At 38.8% G+C, this 16,421-nt stretch overlaps 1 protein-coding gene across 15 annotated transcripts in view; it reads left to right on the forward strand.

Moving 5' to 3' along the window:
- Fars2 (phenylalanyl-tRNA synthetase 2, mitochondrial) overlaps positions 1-16,421 on the forward strand; it is a 509,560-nt gene that overhangs the window by 303,715 nt on the left and 189,424 nt on the right. Inside the window, exon 8 of one of the 15 annotated variants that reach the window (XM_048799745.1) lies at positions 667-801. The exons of the other annotated variants lie outside the window; for them this stretch is intronic. Coding sequence (XP_048655702.1) covers positions 667-786 — 120 coding nt within the window. The 3' untranslated portion in view covers positions 787-801. Of the gene's footprint in view, positions 1-666; positions 802-16,421 lie in introns of those variants that run through there. 15 annotated transcript variants of the gene reach the window in all.

The following is a 16,421-nucleotide window of genomic DNA, read 5'->3' on the forward strand; positions in this document are numbered from 1 at the left end:
TAAAATTTATCAAACCTTTTCATGTATTTTGAGGTGATCTTGTGAATTTTTTTGCTTTATTCTGTTACTGCAGTGACATTTAGTGATTGTGTTTTGAATGTTAAATCAATCTTCTATTCCTGAAGTATATATAACTTGGTTATAATATATTATCTTTTTATATAGTTGTGGATTCAATATACTAATATTTGCTTAGGATTTCTAAATTTGTGTTTAGGGATGAGATAGGACTGTAATTTTCTGTTATATTCTTCTCAGGTTTTAGTGTTAAGATTATGCTATCCTCATAAAACTAGATTGGAACGATTTCCTTTTTGTAATCTCTGGAAGAATATTTCAAAGATGATGTTATTTCTCTCAAGTGTCTGATCAAATTATCAGTCAAATCATCTGGGACTTGGGGAAGTTTGAAATCATAAGTTAAATTTCTTAATAGGTTTTGCCCCATTCAGAATTTTCATTGTATGGCAGTTTTGACAATTTTTTTTCTAGGAATCTATTTTATCTAAATTTTCAGATGTATTGGCATAAAGTTTTTTTAAACAATCTTTTATTATCCTGCCCTTGAAAATGTCATTTATTTATTTAGTGCTAGGGATTGAACACAGGGATGCTTTACCACTGAGCTACATCCCTAGTTCTTTTTATTTTTTTATTTTGAGACAGGGTCTTGCTAAGTTGCTGGCTGGGCCTGAATTTGTGACCCTCCTGCCTCAGCCTCTAAAGTCACTGGGATTACAGGTATGTGCCACCATACCTGGACATAATTTATGTTTAATTAGTTAACAGTAAACTTTATAACACTTATCAAATTTTGAATTATCAAACCTTCTCTTACAGTTTACATTTCTTCATAATATAGTATACCATTTGAACATTTTTTCTCTTGAGGGATTATAAGTGGTAAACCCTTTTTGTTCTTTGTATATTTGAAAATATCTTTGTTTTGCCCTCATTCTTCTTCCTTTTTTTTTTAATTTAATTTTATGGTTTTTTTTGTGTGTTGTTGTTGGTGGTGGTGGTGCTTGGGATTTGTCTTAGGATCTTATTTATGCTGAGCACTGAGCTACACTCCAAGCCCTGTTACTCTTGTTGAATGATAATTTCGCATGGTATAAAATTCTTGACACAGTCATTTTTTCTTAACTTTGAAGAAACAACTTCAGGCCTTCGTTCTAGAAAAGTCTGATCTTCATCAATTGTTGTTTCTTTGTAGATAACAATGCCTTTTGCCTTAGGTAAAGTTTAAAGCTTTCTCTTTACATTTGATGTCCTCCAATTTTAATTTGATGCATCTTGATATAGATTCATCTTTATCCTGCTGAGTATTTGAAAAATACTTTTGTTCCAGAGATTTGTATATTTGCTAAATTATAGAGAAATCTGAGTTATTAGTGCTCCTTGATTAGTGCTTTTCCTCTATTCCCACCATTATCTTTTTCTGTTTCTCCTATAGTTGTATACTGGAGTTTTTTAAGTAAAATGAGTTCATACTCTGATTATGGACTTAATTGGTTTGTTTTTTCATATTATGATTTTTTGTGTTTAAAATCTGTGTTTTCAAGATCATTTGAGCTCATGTTCATTACCCCTCTCCCATTTCTGCTCATTCAGTCGGTCATCTTTTCTACCAGTTTGTATGGCCTCTGCTTGCCCTTCATGTGCCCCATTGAGAACTGGTCGTTTAGGGACATGCTAGAGAGCCTGCCTCTTCATTATATGGTTACCAAGTCAATACAGGTTTGGCTCAGTACTTGACCAAGAGTATAACGTGTTTCTTTTTCCGTAGTCCCACAGCATCCTACAAAGAAGAAGGTGATTCAGAGCATGAACTCACAGGTGCATCATCACAGGAAGTTGGAATGAGACCCTGAGGAAGAAGTTTCCTTAACATTTATGCTTTAGTCAGCTTTTTCATTGCTGTGAACAAAATACCCAACAAGAACAACTTAGAGGAGGGAATATTTGTTTAGGGCTCGAGGTATCAGTTGTCTCAGTCCATAGATGACCAACTCTGTTGCTCTGGGGGCCCAGGCTCATTTCTATTTTAGTCAGTCTTTGATCACTGTGACCAAAATACGCAACAAGAACAACTTAAAGGAGGAAAAGTTTATTTTGGCCCATGGTGAGCTGAGTCCATTTTTCTGGGCCCAATGTAAGGCAGGACATCACGGCAGAAGGGTCCAGTGGAAGAAAGCCAACCCATGGTGGGGTCGGAAAGCAGAGGGAAGAAAGAGGGAAGATGAACCTTTCCAGAGCACACCCCCAGTGACCTGTCTCCTCTAGCTATACCCCTCCTGCCTACCATTACCACAGTCAGTCCATTCCAGTTTGAATTAGGTTAGGCTACGACTCTCACAGTCCAATCAGTTCACCTTGAATAGTACCTCATTAACACAGGCTCTTTTCATCCTGTAGAACTGGAACTTGTATCCATTATATCCCCAGCCCCTGTAAACCACCCTTCTACTTTCTGTCTATGAATTCGACTCCTCTTGATGCCTCATATAGTAAACTCAGACAGTGTTTGACTCGGTGCAACTGATTTGACTTAGCATAATGTCCTCAAAATTCGTCTGTGTTGCAGTGGTGTCAGAATTTCTTTCCTATTTAAGGCTGAATAATTTTCCATTGTTTACCACATTTTGTTATTGACTTATCTGTCACTGATACTCTGGAATGCTGCTATGAACATGGATATGCAAATATCACCTATTTATTTTTTAACACAAAAATTATACATAGTTATGGGTACTATGTGATGATTATACCTATATGCATGTGTAATGTTCAAATCGGGTAAGTATCTCTCCAAACATTTATTTTATTGTGGTGAAATGCAGATATCTCTTTGAATCTATGCTTTTCATTCTTTTGGTATACTTAGAAGTAAAGCCTGTGATAATTCTATCTTTATACCATTTTACATTCTTGCCAAGAGCAAAGGATTTTACTTTCCCCCACATCCTCTTAAAAACTTATTTTCTGTTTCTTTTTTATAATAGCTATCCTAGTAGGTGTGAAATAAGATCTCCTTGTGGTTTAGATTTGTATTTCTCTAATGATTAGTGATGTTGGAAATGTTTTCATGTCCTTGTTAGCCATTTGTCTATCTTCGTTGGAGAAATGTCTATTCAAGGCCTTTGCCCATTGTTTTAATAGAGTTGTTTGTTTTTCATTGTTTTTATATATTTATTAAAGAAGTCATTTGCAGATTTTGCCATTGTATTGCTAGAAATAAATTACTGGCAATACTGAAAACGTGGTCATCTGATTAGAAACTCTTTAAGTAGCACATTTAGAACATTACTGGCTAAAAGGTGATTGCTGTTATTTGTATGTGATTTTTGAGGTCAATTTTTTATTATCCATTTTCTAAATAAATATCTGTTTATTCTGTACAGCCTAGTATCATCACCCCACATCCTATATGCTAAGATTCCTGAGGTTCTGATGGAGTAGGAAAGAGTTGATTTTTAGCAGTTTTTTTTTTTTAATTATGTATATGTTTGTGCTGGAGATGTAAGCCAGTAGTGGAGTACTTGCCTAGCATGCACAAAGCTATGGGTTCAATCCCCAGTACCACCATAAAATTTAAAAAAACAGGCATATGTTTAATCACACATGTGACACTCTAACCAGATTCATCCTACACATCATGTTTGAGTGTGTGTGTGGTAGGAGAAAAGTAATCTGGGATTTAGAAGCATTAATTTGTGGAACTCTTTAGCTAGCTACTACCTATTTTGTCCTGGTTCACTCACCTAAACACTCTTTCCACTGATAAAGTAAGTTCAGTCAGATACTCTGATTCATTCTTTCTCTCTCTCTCTCTCTCTCTCATATTCCAGGAACTGAACCCAGGAGCACTCTACCACTTAGTTATATCTCCAGCCCTTTTTTTGTTTTGAGATAGAATCTCACTAAGTTGCACAGGCTGGTCTTGAAATATCATTTTTCCTTCCTCAGCCTCCCAAATCACTGGGATTATGGCCGTGCACCACCATGCCTGGCTTTGGTCATATACTTTCAAAGGCCACTTTATATTCTATGATACTATATAAATGAGTAGGAGTTCCTTGTCTCCTCTACTGTCCAAGTCAGATTTTACTGTTCCTCATGACATTCATTTTGACTTAATCTTGCCAGTTTAAATTGTGTGTGTGTGTGTCTATGTGTGTTGGGGGGAAAAATTCTATGGCTGTTCTTGGGACCTTATCCTTCAAGAAAAGTCCTGCCAGATGGTAGAAATACCTCAAAACAGATTTTAGATTTAAGATCCAGAAGAGCAAAAAGGCAATGATAAATGTGGTATCTGGGAAGGAGGAAGAAATCTTTAACTTTTAAAAGCACTTTCTCCAGGGCTGCTATTTATTAAGGAGCCTCAAGAGCAGCACCTCCTCAGTGTGGCCCTCCCTCCTTGCAGGTCCCTCTGCAGATGTAGCAAATGGATCATGTTTTCACCCTGGGTATTTTGCAGTACTGCCATCCTGCAGTGGTGTGGCCGTGTGTTCATAAAGACAGTATCTGTTGAAGCATCTCTTGGCCTCTCGTGTTTCTGCTTTCCATCTTACTGCCTCTATCCTTCCATATTACCATCTCTGCCCCTCTTTGTGTCTTTTTCTATGTGACATTTTCTCTCACTGTCTCTGTCACTCATTTAATATGTGGTTCTGATTCAAGTTACATTGTCAGCAGAGCAAGGAAGAAATCCTCCCATGCTGCATGGAAATTACAAAGGAGTTATTTCCCTGCTGTTTATTGGAACCACAGTTGAAATGTGTGAAATTTGGTAGGATTTATCTCAAACACAAGAACATTATCAGTTATTCATTTGGAAAACATTCATGAGCATCTCCTCTTTTTCCAGACATCTCTGCCCTTGGATGGCTCATGCACATGGTGGATAGAGGGTCAGTGAGATGTGTAAGAGGTTTGATGAAGAAGGCAGCCTTCCTCGGGAGTCTGCACTGATTGGGGGAGAGTCAGACCGATGAAAGGGAAGCATGACAAAAGCCAGGTGGCATGATAATCCATGGTCTCTGGTTCATTTGAGGGTGTTTATAGGACATGAGCTGCAATAGGCTGGGAAATAGGGCAAGGGTGACTTGGGACTTGCAGCTTAGGTTTTGAATTTACTCTGGAAGGCAATTTGTAATACATCTGATTTCAGAATCAGATTTCCATGTTATAACCCAGTGCTGATAATATGGAGGATGGGTTGGAGCCTTGAGGCTAGAGGTTCATTTGGGGCCTAGCACAGAAGAAAAGATGTGAGACTGAATAGGGTAGTAATCGAGATCAGAAGATAAGATTGGGGCTCAAGAGCTTGTAGGAGACAGTACTGAAAGGCCTTGGAGTCCTTTGAGAGACAGAAGTACAGTGACCATCTCGTTTATCTTCTAAATGGAAATCTGCCTTTCAGAGTTGAAGGGCACTGTTAATTACTACTGCATTTATAGGTGCAAACTGGGTCTGGCCTGGACATACTGGGTGTGTCCTTACTGCAAGTAAGAAGTGGGAAGAAAGGTGATTCCCAAGTATGAGAAATAGGAGAAAAACCAGATTTGGAGAAGGGAATGATGAATCCAGTTTTGATCCACTGAGTACATAAGTATAAAAATTTATGCTTTGTTCTCATCATCATCTTTGTTTCAAGTGGCTCTGTCTTTAGTTGAGCATGTGATTCCAGATGAGGCTGGGCCCAGGTGATAAATCAGGCCACAGCAAAAATGAGAAGTTGGAATATTGGTGTTTCTTGTAGGGGGTGGGGAGTGAGTCAGAGTTGAACCTGTTAAGAGGGTGATCTGGGGCAGTTCAAGTTTGGGGAGGTGATATCATTCATTGCCCAGGGATATGTACTTGGTGAGCAGATGCTAACATGGGTTGGTGCTGAAAAAAAATGCTGCACAGGGGTCAGAGTGCAAAGGCCAACAAATAAAAGTATCCTCCAGAAATGAAGACTTAAAAGAACAAAGGTAGGGTGGGTAGAAGAGGGATTGCAGGGCCAGATATCTATTTCTTCACCTCTGGGGCCTGTTCAGCTCACTAGACTGTCACTATTACTCCCTAAAGAGGCTTCAGACTCTTGAACTGACTAAGGACAGTTACATAAATGCTAATCATCATGGAAGGCTGACCTCACATTCTTTAAAAAAAAAAAAAAAAGATTTAAGCTTTTGATGTTCTTTTTCTTCAGATGTTTCTGTATGTTAAACAGAAAATATTTTTTCTTTGACCAAGGACTTAAAAATGAAGGAAAACAAATTAGAATAATATTCCAGTAATGCTGCCCTCATTGAATGTCTAGAATATCTTCCTGACGTGGTTATTTTGGTGGAAAGGTGAGGAAATGGAAGAAAAGATGATACTGAGAACTGACTTATATTTTTTAAGGTTTTGACAATCTTGAGTATTATGGTATGCCCATTGCATTGTGATGCAGTGGTAACAACCATAACATCTTCTCTTTATTTCACTCTTCTGGACTTAACTTTGCATCTTTTTAAAAAAGATACGTATTTTTAAAATATCTTTAATTTTTTATTTATTTTTTTGTGATGCTGAGGATCAAACCCAGTGCCTACCACTGAGCCACAACCCCAGCCTTAAATTTACATCTTTAACATTGTATTACCATAATTTTTGCATCTTCTAAAGGTAATTTAGTTGCCCTCTTTTCACCATTCAGATATCTAGTTTTGTGTGGGATTTTTTTACTTCTTCTCACCCAGTTTCCTGATTAGCACCTTGTTAACTACACACCTGCCTCACAGAAATTGCATTTAACCTTTTTCAAGGAAAAAAAAAATGGAGAATGGAAAACACATTCTTGCTTACAGATTAATTCAGGCTCAGGAAGTAGTGCCTCTGGGCACGGAGCCTCGCCCTCATGGCAGAACCTGGTTGTTTAGCACATTCTAAGAAGAGCTAAAAGGAGAGGAATCCTTGGCAGGCTCCTCAGGCAGGGACAACATCTGTACAGACCTACAGCTGTTCAGGCTCTTCCAGAACCAGAAGCCACGCCTGTTGGGTGAACTTTTTTCTCCATCAGTTGTTACCTGTTTCTTTGTGGAAGTTGCCCTAAGCTGCTTCCACAGCTTTGCCACTCTGAAACAAGTTTCATTTATCTTCTCATCCTGACATTAGCTTTATTTCCTAGTACAGGAGAAATAAGTAGATTCACTGGCTGTTCCATTTTCAGATTTTTCATGAAGACGTAACTTTATACTCAAATGGTTATTCATTTTTATACTTACTTTCACATGCTGCATCTATTAAAGGCAAATATGCAACATTAGTATGTAAATTGAACTTGCATGCTGAACAAATTAGGTAGAGCCTCCACCGTTATTTATTGACTAATTAGGTTTATTGTAATCAGAGGACAACCTATAGAAATGTGTAAGACCATGCACAGCGGGCCTGCTTGGATAGCAGCAGATGTCAATTTCATTTTGGTCTGACTTAATTCATTTCTCCTTTGTGACTTATGGTTGTAATACCTTCATTTCAAAATGATTTAGATGCTTACATTGCTATTAAGTAATAATAGATAATTTAATGGAAAAGATTGGTGAATCATTTAAAAAAGAAAATCACAAAGCACACCGAGAATCTTACCCATTTTAACCCAATTTAAACATTCCACAGTGTTATACGTATATCAAAATAGCACCATGTACCTCATTAATATGTATAATTTTTATATTTTGTGTATTAAAAAATAAAGGGACTAGCTGGGTATGGTGGCACAGGTCTGTAATCCCAGCGGCTCAGGAGGCTGAGGCAGGAAGATCACGAGTTCAAAGCCAGCCCCAGCAAAAGTGAGGTGCTAAGCAACTCAGTGAGACCCTGCCTCTAAATAAAATATAAAATAGGGCCAGGGATGAGGCTCAGGGTTCGAGTGCCCCTGAGTTCAATCCTTGGTACCAAAAAAATAAAAAATAAAGGGACTGGGGGTGTAACTGAGTGGCAGATACTGCTTAGCATGGGCAAGGCATTGAGTTCAATCCCTAGCATCCAAAAATTAATTGATTAAACTTAAATGACACTTTTGCTTTTTTGGTAAAAGAATTACCAAAAAAGCCCAAAAGTGTCTTACCCCTCAAGTCAACAGAAAAAGGCTGGGGGTACATAGCTCAGTGGCAGTCTGCTTTTGATTAGCATGCTGGAAGCCCTAAGTCCCATCCCCAGTACTTAAAAAAAAAAAAAAGTAATTAATAAAAAGAAAATTTAAAAAAACAGAAGTCAAAGATAAAGGCCCCAGGAGACCTTTGTTAGGATTCTCCAAGGTCGGACTCTTTCTCTGGAGCCTTCTTCCTGAAAAACTCTTGCTTGCTCCCCACAGTCTCATCTGATCACCCTCCTTCATGGCCTAGCAGGTCTCACCCCTGAAGGGGTCTTTCTCCTCAGCAGCCTGGGAAATTGCTCAGGTGCCACAGTTACTTGACCTATAAAGCAAGAGCAGAGCATTTCCACCTGACTGAACCTGTTGGCTTCACAGCCACACCTGGATCGCCGTTCTTTGGCTGCAGATCTCTCACACCACAGTCCTCCATCCTTCTGGGTCCCTCCAGTCCCTTTCCGCTGTCTTTGGCGTCCTCTTGCTCTCCGCCTCTTGCCAGGTCTGCCTGCATTCCCCGCACCAGCCTGAACCATGGGTCCCTACTTCTGTGTTTCTCTCCACCAGCTCCCTCAGCTCCCTCACCCTCTCATTTCTGCCAGCCTGGTCAGACCTCTGTCCTATGGCAACCCCCAAATTAACCGTTTTCCAGTTTGGACATGCTGAACACACCTTAAAAAAAAAAAAAAGACAGCTGATCAATCCCTTTTCAAACATTGATTTCCCACTGTGGGCTTGTGAGTTGTAGGTTTGTGAGGCAGCTCCTCATCCTACCTCCTCTTTTCACGGGAAGAGTCTAAGGTCATCTGGCATGGATCCCTCCTCTTTCCCCTTCTCCATTTCTCTTCTTTTTCTGTATGCCTCTCCTCGTCTTAGACATACCCAATCGGTATCTTTGGGGATGAGACCAGAAATCTGCATTTTACCATACTCCCAATGGTTCTTTTGTGCCTTGAAGTTTGAAAACCCCTAGCCACACTCTTGGAATAACCACCTAACTGGCTTTCCCAAACCTGGCTCCCCATTTCCAGCCATCAACCCCCATATCATGATTATACTATCTTGTTTTAACCTTTTCAATAGATCCCTGTTGCATACAGAATGGATCTTGAACCCCTTTGCATTTTATCCAAACCATTTGTTCATTAAATATTACTTCTTCTCCAGTCTCTTTTGCCCTGACTTCCATATGCCCAGTTTTTGACAGTCACATGGATCTTCTGTTCTCTGACCTGAATTATTTATTGATGCATTGATTCAACATCTATTTGGAGTGTCTATTGTGATTCCCAGTTTGTGCTCAGCTGTCTCTTAGGTATTTTAATGTGCCTTCATGATTGTTAGACAAATTTTGTGTTTTGTGGGTTCATCACAAATGCTCTGCATCTGGACAGAGGGCTGGGTTATAAGAGCATATACAGAATGTGTGCATCTGACAGTCTGTGGCTACCACCTTCTATCCAGTTGAGTCACTGTTGATTTCTCTATTATTACTTTTGTATTTAAGGAAAGAAATAATCACACTTAGGGCTTATGCATTTCACTATATGTAGATTTTTGTCCTCCCCCTACCAAAAAAAAAAAAACAGGATTGTCACAAAAAAATTATTGAATTCTTAATCATGAGGGTCTTTTATTTTAACAATGGTGTGGGTTGGCCCTTCTGAAACTACCTTCTATTTATTCTAGCTTGAGCAAAGGCATAAATATATTGAGGATAATGGAGTAAGTTTTCTCAATGTTTGAGAAGGGTATTATAGATATGGAAAAAAGAAAGGCAAGAATAAACTCTGATTGTTAGATTAGAATCAGAATTATTGGTATGAATTCATGAGTTTTTATATAGAAAATGTAAGAGGGAGAGACAGAGTCAGAGAGAGAGAATGTGGGTACGTGTGTGTGTTTCCCTCCCCTAGTTCTGCCCATTGGGGTAACTAGAAACAGCTGCAGCAGTGAGCAACCCTGGTACCCATATCATGGTTTCTAAATACCACTTTCTGTTAAGATATGGCTCCTTGTAGAAAAGACCGAAAGCATGGCCAGGGCAGGAAAAATTGAAGATGACACAAGCCTGAAATATCTTTTTGAACTCAATAGGATTTATGATCTTTTTCTATTTCTCCCTTCACAATAATTTCTGAAGGATTTAATTACATTCAATTTTTTTCTTTAAACTGTTCGCAAAACTATAGGGAGCAAAACCATGGTGTCTCCAATAAGCATGGATCCAGGAAGTAGGATGAATGGATATCTAGTACTAGCTTGGATCAAAAAATAACTCGTTATTTGTATCTTTCATTTTCAACAAGAATCTTAGTTGATGTTTCTTGAAATTTGATAATGTTTTCATTCCATCTGGTTAAAAATGAATAGCACTTACCTCCTCTGGTGTCTCCCCCAGCAGTTTCTTCCTCAGCATGTGTTTGGTGCTAGTGCCCAGTAGCAAGTTCTCAGCCAAGGCCCCAGACTTCAGCTCCCTAACCCACCCACAGCAGCTCGGATTGGCCCATTGTTGCTGGACAGGAACTACTTACTACCCTAGAGAGGGAATTCTGGACTGCATGAGGTTTTGCTCAGCCAGACTTGTCTTCACAGCGACCAACCCGTGTGTCACTCTGAAAATAGCTATAAGAAGTCTGGGCGGGGGTGGGGTTGGGTGGGGGTGCAGGCTTTAAGAACTGTTTCAATTAAAAGAAAACAGTAATTTACAAGAGAAATATAAAGTAAGCAAGAACAAAAGGGTGGTAAGACATGAGCGCCAAAGCAGAACGCCTGAATTCAAGTCCCAGCTCTACCAACTTACTAGTTTTAAGATTTCTTGGCAGCTATAGTCCCATCTGTTTAATGGGAATAATATTAATTCCTACCTGTAGGATAAAATTGTTGTGAGCGTTAAAAAGAGTTTAAATACAATTGAAATCCTTAACACAGTGCCTGACATGGAAAATGTTAAATAAATCTTAACCAGTATAGCCATAAATGTTCATGTTTGTATATTAAACACTTTGCACATATTTAAGTGAGACTGTTCAGGGCTTAAACAGAAAATTGCCTCCTGTCCTATCATAAAAGTTATTATATAAATTTACAGGTAACTATATCAAAACACTTTTTGATACCTCTCTTCAATAGAAAAATAGAAAAACCAATATTTTTCCTTTGTCCATTAGAAGATACTTTGCATTATATGTGGAATGTGTGCATCTGACAGTCTGTGGCTACCACCTTCTATCCAGTTGAATCACTGTTGATTTCTCTATTATTACTTTTGTATTTAAGGAAAGAAATAATCACAATGACAACATTGCCACTCATTGACTGATGAGGAAAATAAAACTGACACATGCCTGCTGTACTTAAAATAAAATGGCTTCTTTTGTTTGTTTTGGTACACTGGATTGAACCCAGAGGTGCTTTACCTTTGAGCTACATCCCAATCTTTTTTATTTTATATTTTGAGAAAAGGTCTCACTAAGTTGCTGAGGGACCCATTGTGTTTCTGAAACTGGCCTTGAACTTGTGATCTTCCTGCCTCAGCCTCCCCAGTTGCTGGGATTATAGGCAAGCATCATTGTGCTCAATTTAATTTTAAAAAAAAAAAAAATACTACCCTCCCATTTGAAATCAAGGACTTATCCTATCTTGCTTTGTTGTTGTTATTTTTTCTGCCATTAGTTTCATCCACTTTTTTTTTTTTATCAGAACATAAGAGCAATAGAAAGAAAGTGTGGAGCTCAAGATGATTTGTTTTTCTAGATTGTGTTAACCTCCATTTTTCATTTGAAGAAACTGAAGCTTCAAGGTGAACGAATGTACTGTAACTCAACTCAAAAGGCTACCACACAAAAACAAAGTACCCCTGTCCTGTCAATTTCACCTTCTAAAGCCCAGTTGTCCAGTGTCCAGCAACATTGTCCACCACGTGGCTCTACAGCCACTGCAGACTGAGTTTCTCTGTTAAATGGACATAAAACATCCTCTATTTGTATCATGGGAATAGCTGAGATCTTGCCTTTAAAGTCACTTTGTGTACAGGGACAGTTGAATATGGTATCTCCATGTGAGTTATCATTGTGTTCTTAGAAACTGTCTTTCATGACAAGAAGGTTGGGAAAACCATTCTTAAGAAGAGGCCTCACCCTTCCTGTTCTAGGTAGTCTTCTTACTTCCATGGGATACTGCTGTCTAGCTCTATTACCAGCTATACTTATAAATATCTGTCAATATGTGTAATTAGCGAAAAGCGTAGGCTGCCAGAAACTGCATTTGTTTAGTATGAAGGATAAACAGAACCATTGGGGAACTTGTCTATTCGTTGGCTCTGGAAAGTTATCCTTCTGTATGCATAAAATTAAGTCAAGGATTTACAGCAGCATAGCAGAAGAGTTTACAGGAAGCTAAAAGGGGCCACAGTAGTCATTTTAGAGGTTTACAACCTTAAAGGTGTGCAGAATGATTGCAGTCAGGGACCCATTTCACAACTGGATTTGCAGCATCCACTCTTCACCATCTATTTATGGGGAGCCTGGTGTGTGCCCAGCACTGGAGATGGCCCCTGCCTCAGAGAATACCTGTGCTGCTGGGGAGAGAAAACCACTGCACAAAAAGCAGTTTCAGGACAGTTAGTGCTCTTTTGACTAGAAATACAAATGGAAATTAAAATCAAAATACACAAACATGGAGAAATGAAGGAATCCCATGACCAGCAGAAAGTAGATTTTAGAAAGCATTTTAATTAATTACGTTTTGCTTTTCGTTAAAAACCAAAAGCAGTCATGTATCCAACCTGTAAGTGCTGTTGCTGAGGACGACACCAGTGTGTTGCTGAACATGGTCCCTTGGGGCGCCATCACTCCTCAAGTCTTTCAGTTTCTAGGCAGATATGTGAGAAGTGCTGCATGTGCTCATTAATTGTTCTGAGCTCTGGGACCCTCCTCCAGCCAACAGCTGCTTTGTTGAGACTGTTGTTAATCCCACAAATGAAGGACAGGGTTAGGTGGCCTACTGGTGTACACTGAGCCCTGGAGTGTTTTGCCCTGAAGGAGCTTTTAAAAATGATCGCAGCAAGATATTTCCAGCTCACATTTCCTTCAACAAATCAGCCTCAGAACCAGATGTTCATATTATAACTACGAATAGTGTTAACTTTTAATTAGCATTGTGTACCCACAGTGACTGTGCAAAGTACGACTCATGTCCTTTCTATAATCTTTACAATAACACCATAAAGAAAGTACTTAAGAGTATCCCTGTTTTGCACATGAGAAATTGAGATTTAGAGAATTAAAAGTTTTTCCTAGCTTATACAACTATCAGTTGTAACCATATAAAGTAGCTTTGGGGGCATTGAAAAACATTCACTTATTTATAATTTTATATGGTCCAAGCTGACAATTTGTGGCAGAGCCTTTGCTACAGAATAATGAAGTTTTTTTGTGAATGCTGTTGTAAAACTCTTTACAACTAGACTAACTTTTAGTCAGATCTCACAAGACTTTTTTTAAAATGAACTTTTTCAAAGTTTAAAAAAAATGCACTATCTTTCAGCAAACTGGGATAGTCCTGTACATTAGTTAAAAGTATGAGACACAGAATAATGAAGTTTCTATTGGCCTTGCAGACAAAACAGTGTTCAACTTGCAGATTCCATGATGTACTGTATTGGCTTATTTTTGACAGCTTGAGTATTTTCAAAGCAGTGTAAGCAGTACAGCTCACATAGAGCTATTTGAGGTGTATTAAATGAGTGCTTAGCCAAGCCCAAGGGGATTTAAGAAATAATTGTACTGCAGTGTCTGCTGATCTCCAACCCGCCTTCATTCATTAGGAGATCTTGTGACACTCTTTAAACAAGCATCTCACCAATGGATGGGTGTTCTCAGGTTTGAAAAACAAAAGTAATTGTAAAAACAAAATGGTTCAGTTTGCCAAATGTATCACTTCTTCCTTATCATCTGTGAAATGAGAGAAATTAGAATAAAGAAGAATATTTCTATCTGGATTACATTCACAGATCTCAGGGTCCCAATGTTTATTGAATACCTGCTGTAGGTGCAACCAAGTGAGCAGCATTTTGTAGGAAGTCAGAAGAATCCTACATGCTTAAGTAGACCCACCTGCTGCCTCAGTTTCCCCACTTATAAAATGATAAATGTGGCTCTACTTCCAGACAATTTCATTTCTATGGCAGCTTAAAATTTCCCAGGGAAACATGGATGCCATTCACATTATTAATAAATCAATCTGTTCAGTAAAGAAATTAATTCATCCTTTCTATATTTACAGTTAGGATTATTTGTTCTTTTAACAGATCTTTTTATCTTGCTTTCAGGCACTGTTTTACACCCTTTATATAAAAAGCCTTTTACATAGGTGCAGTACTATAAATGATCCCACTTTACAGATAAAAAACTGAGACCTAAAAAGGTTACGTAACGGGCCACAGTATGTGGTGGAGCCAGGGTTGAGCTCAGCTGGTCTGGCTCATACTGTGTGCACTTGATGACCTTGTAGTCTGTTTTGTTCCAGGGCAAGTGGCTGTTTCCACTGGGGGGGTGGGGAGGGTCCTGTGTTGAAAGGATATCTTTTTGTCTTCCTAACCCTGAGACATTTTATACTTCTGAGGAAATTATCGCTGCTGTCTTAGAGCTAAGTGGCCTTTTCATCAATTGGTAGTGGTATTCAAAGGCAAAAGTGGGATTTTTTTCAGGGGATATCTCTGTGGAACCACCAGCAGCTCTAGGTTTCCCCCATCCCTCCCCCGGCCCGAGGCCTGCACATGCAATTGTGCACACACCCACACACACTGCACACACCCGCACACTCCCACACACTCACACTGGCCTTGAGTAGGCACATGAAGGTCCTGCTGACCCTGAATTCCTCTTGACAAGGTGAGAAGATGGACGCAGCTGTTGATACTACTCTGATCAGTACCCTACTTTCTCTCTCCCTTTATTTTCATAAATCCATTCACCCCTCATGTGAGATATGGCAGAATTCACCAAACTCCCAAAAGGAATTGGGTAATGTTTGTAGCAGCAGCATCCCCCGTGCCCCCCACCATCAAAACAAACAAGCAAATGTCTAGATTTGACTTTTCAACAAACCTCTGCCAGTCCACTTGCAAATGATGACTACTCTACATGGAAATTTTATATATTTTTTAAATGATTTTAAAGGCCTTTTGAAGTTAACACTCCCTCCTACCCTCCGATTTTTCCTTCCCTCCTTTCCTGTCTCCCTCCTCCCTTCCCTTCTATTTCCTTCTGCTCCTTCTCTCCCGCCCCCCTTCTCTTCTACCTCCCTCCTCCTTAGGTGTGCGCATGTGCATGTTTGTGTGCCTGTACACACAATGTTCTTAGTGTTTATTTTTCCATGTATTCATTGGTGTATTATAATTGCACATAACAGTGGATTCATGTTACCTATTTGTGTGTAAACACAATGTAGTTATTTGGCCAGACCATTCTCCTGTTATTTCTCCTTTCCCTTCCCTCCCCCCTCCCCCAGTTTTTAGTGGTCTCCCTTTGATTTTCATGAGACCTCCATCTCGGGCAGGTGTATTTTGAATGCATCCTTGGGGAAAAGACCACGTTATGGCCTATCACAGGCATATTTCCTTGATGGCTATTTTATCAGCATGTTTTTGTTTTTGTTTTAACCTTCCATACATATGCATCTGCACTCAAATAGCATTTAATGAAGAAGTCTTTGACATAAATCTCTGGAAACAAAAGCTACTTTATATATCATGTGCACAGAAAGCGTCCAGGAAAGCTCATCTGTGAAATGCAGAAATAGGAACCAGAGGGCTGTGTTTGTGCATGTGCCCGAGAGTGGGGAGATAGCGATGGTGTTAATAAAATTCTGATTTTCAGTTCCTTCTTCTCTGATCAGAATAAGAATTAGGTTATGCGGAAACTAAATGACAAGAGCAGCACAGGGAAGAAAAATGCTTTATTTTTATTACTGTAATATCCTTCTTCCAATATTCTTTTTCATACTAAGAAAGAGTGCTGGGGATCTTTAGGAATAACTCTATATAAAAAGAAAGCAGAATTGTGCAAGGCAAGTAAATATTTACTCTTCTTCAGACTAAAAATAAAAACGTCCACATTTCTGTCTTATTTTGATTTTTCTTTAAATGTGTAATTGAGGGCTGGGTTGAGGCTCAGTGGCAGAGAGCTTGCCTAGCCTGTGTGAGGCATCGGTTTGATTCTTAGCACCACATATAAATAAATAAAATAAAGGTCCATTGATAATTAAAAATATTATATATATATATATATATATA

The sequence above is a fragment of the Marmota marmota genome, unplaced genomic scaffold (genome assembly GCF_001458135.2).
Source record: "Marmota marmota marmota unplaced genomic scaffold, marMar, whole genome shotgun sequence".
NCBI lineage: Eukaryota > Metazoa > Chordata > Mammalia > Rodentia > Sciuridae > Marmota > Marmota marmota.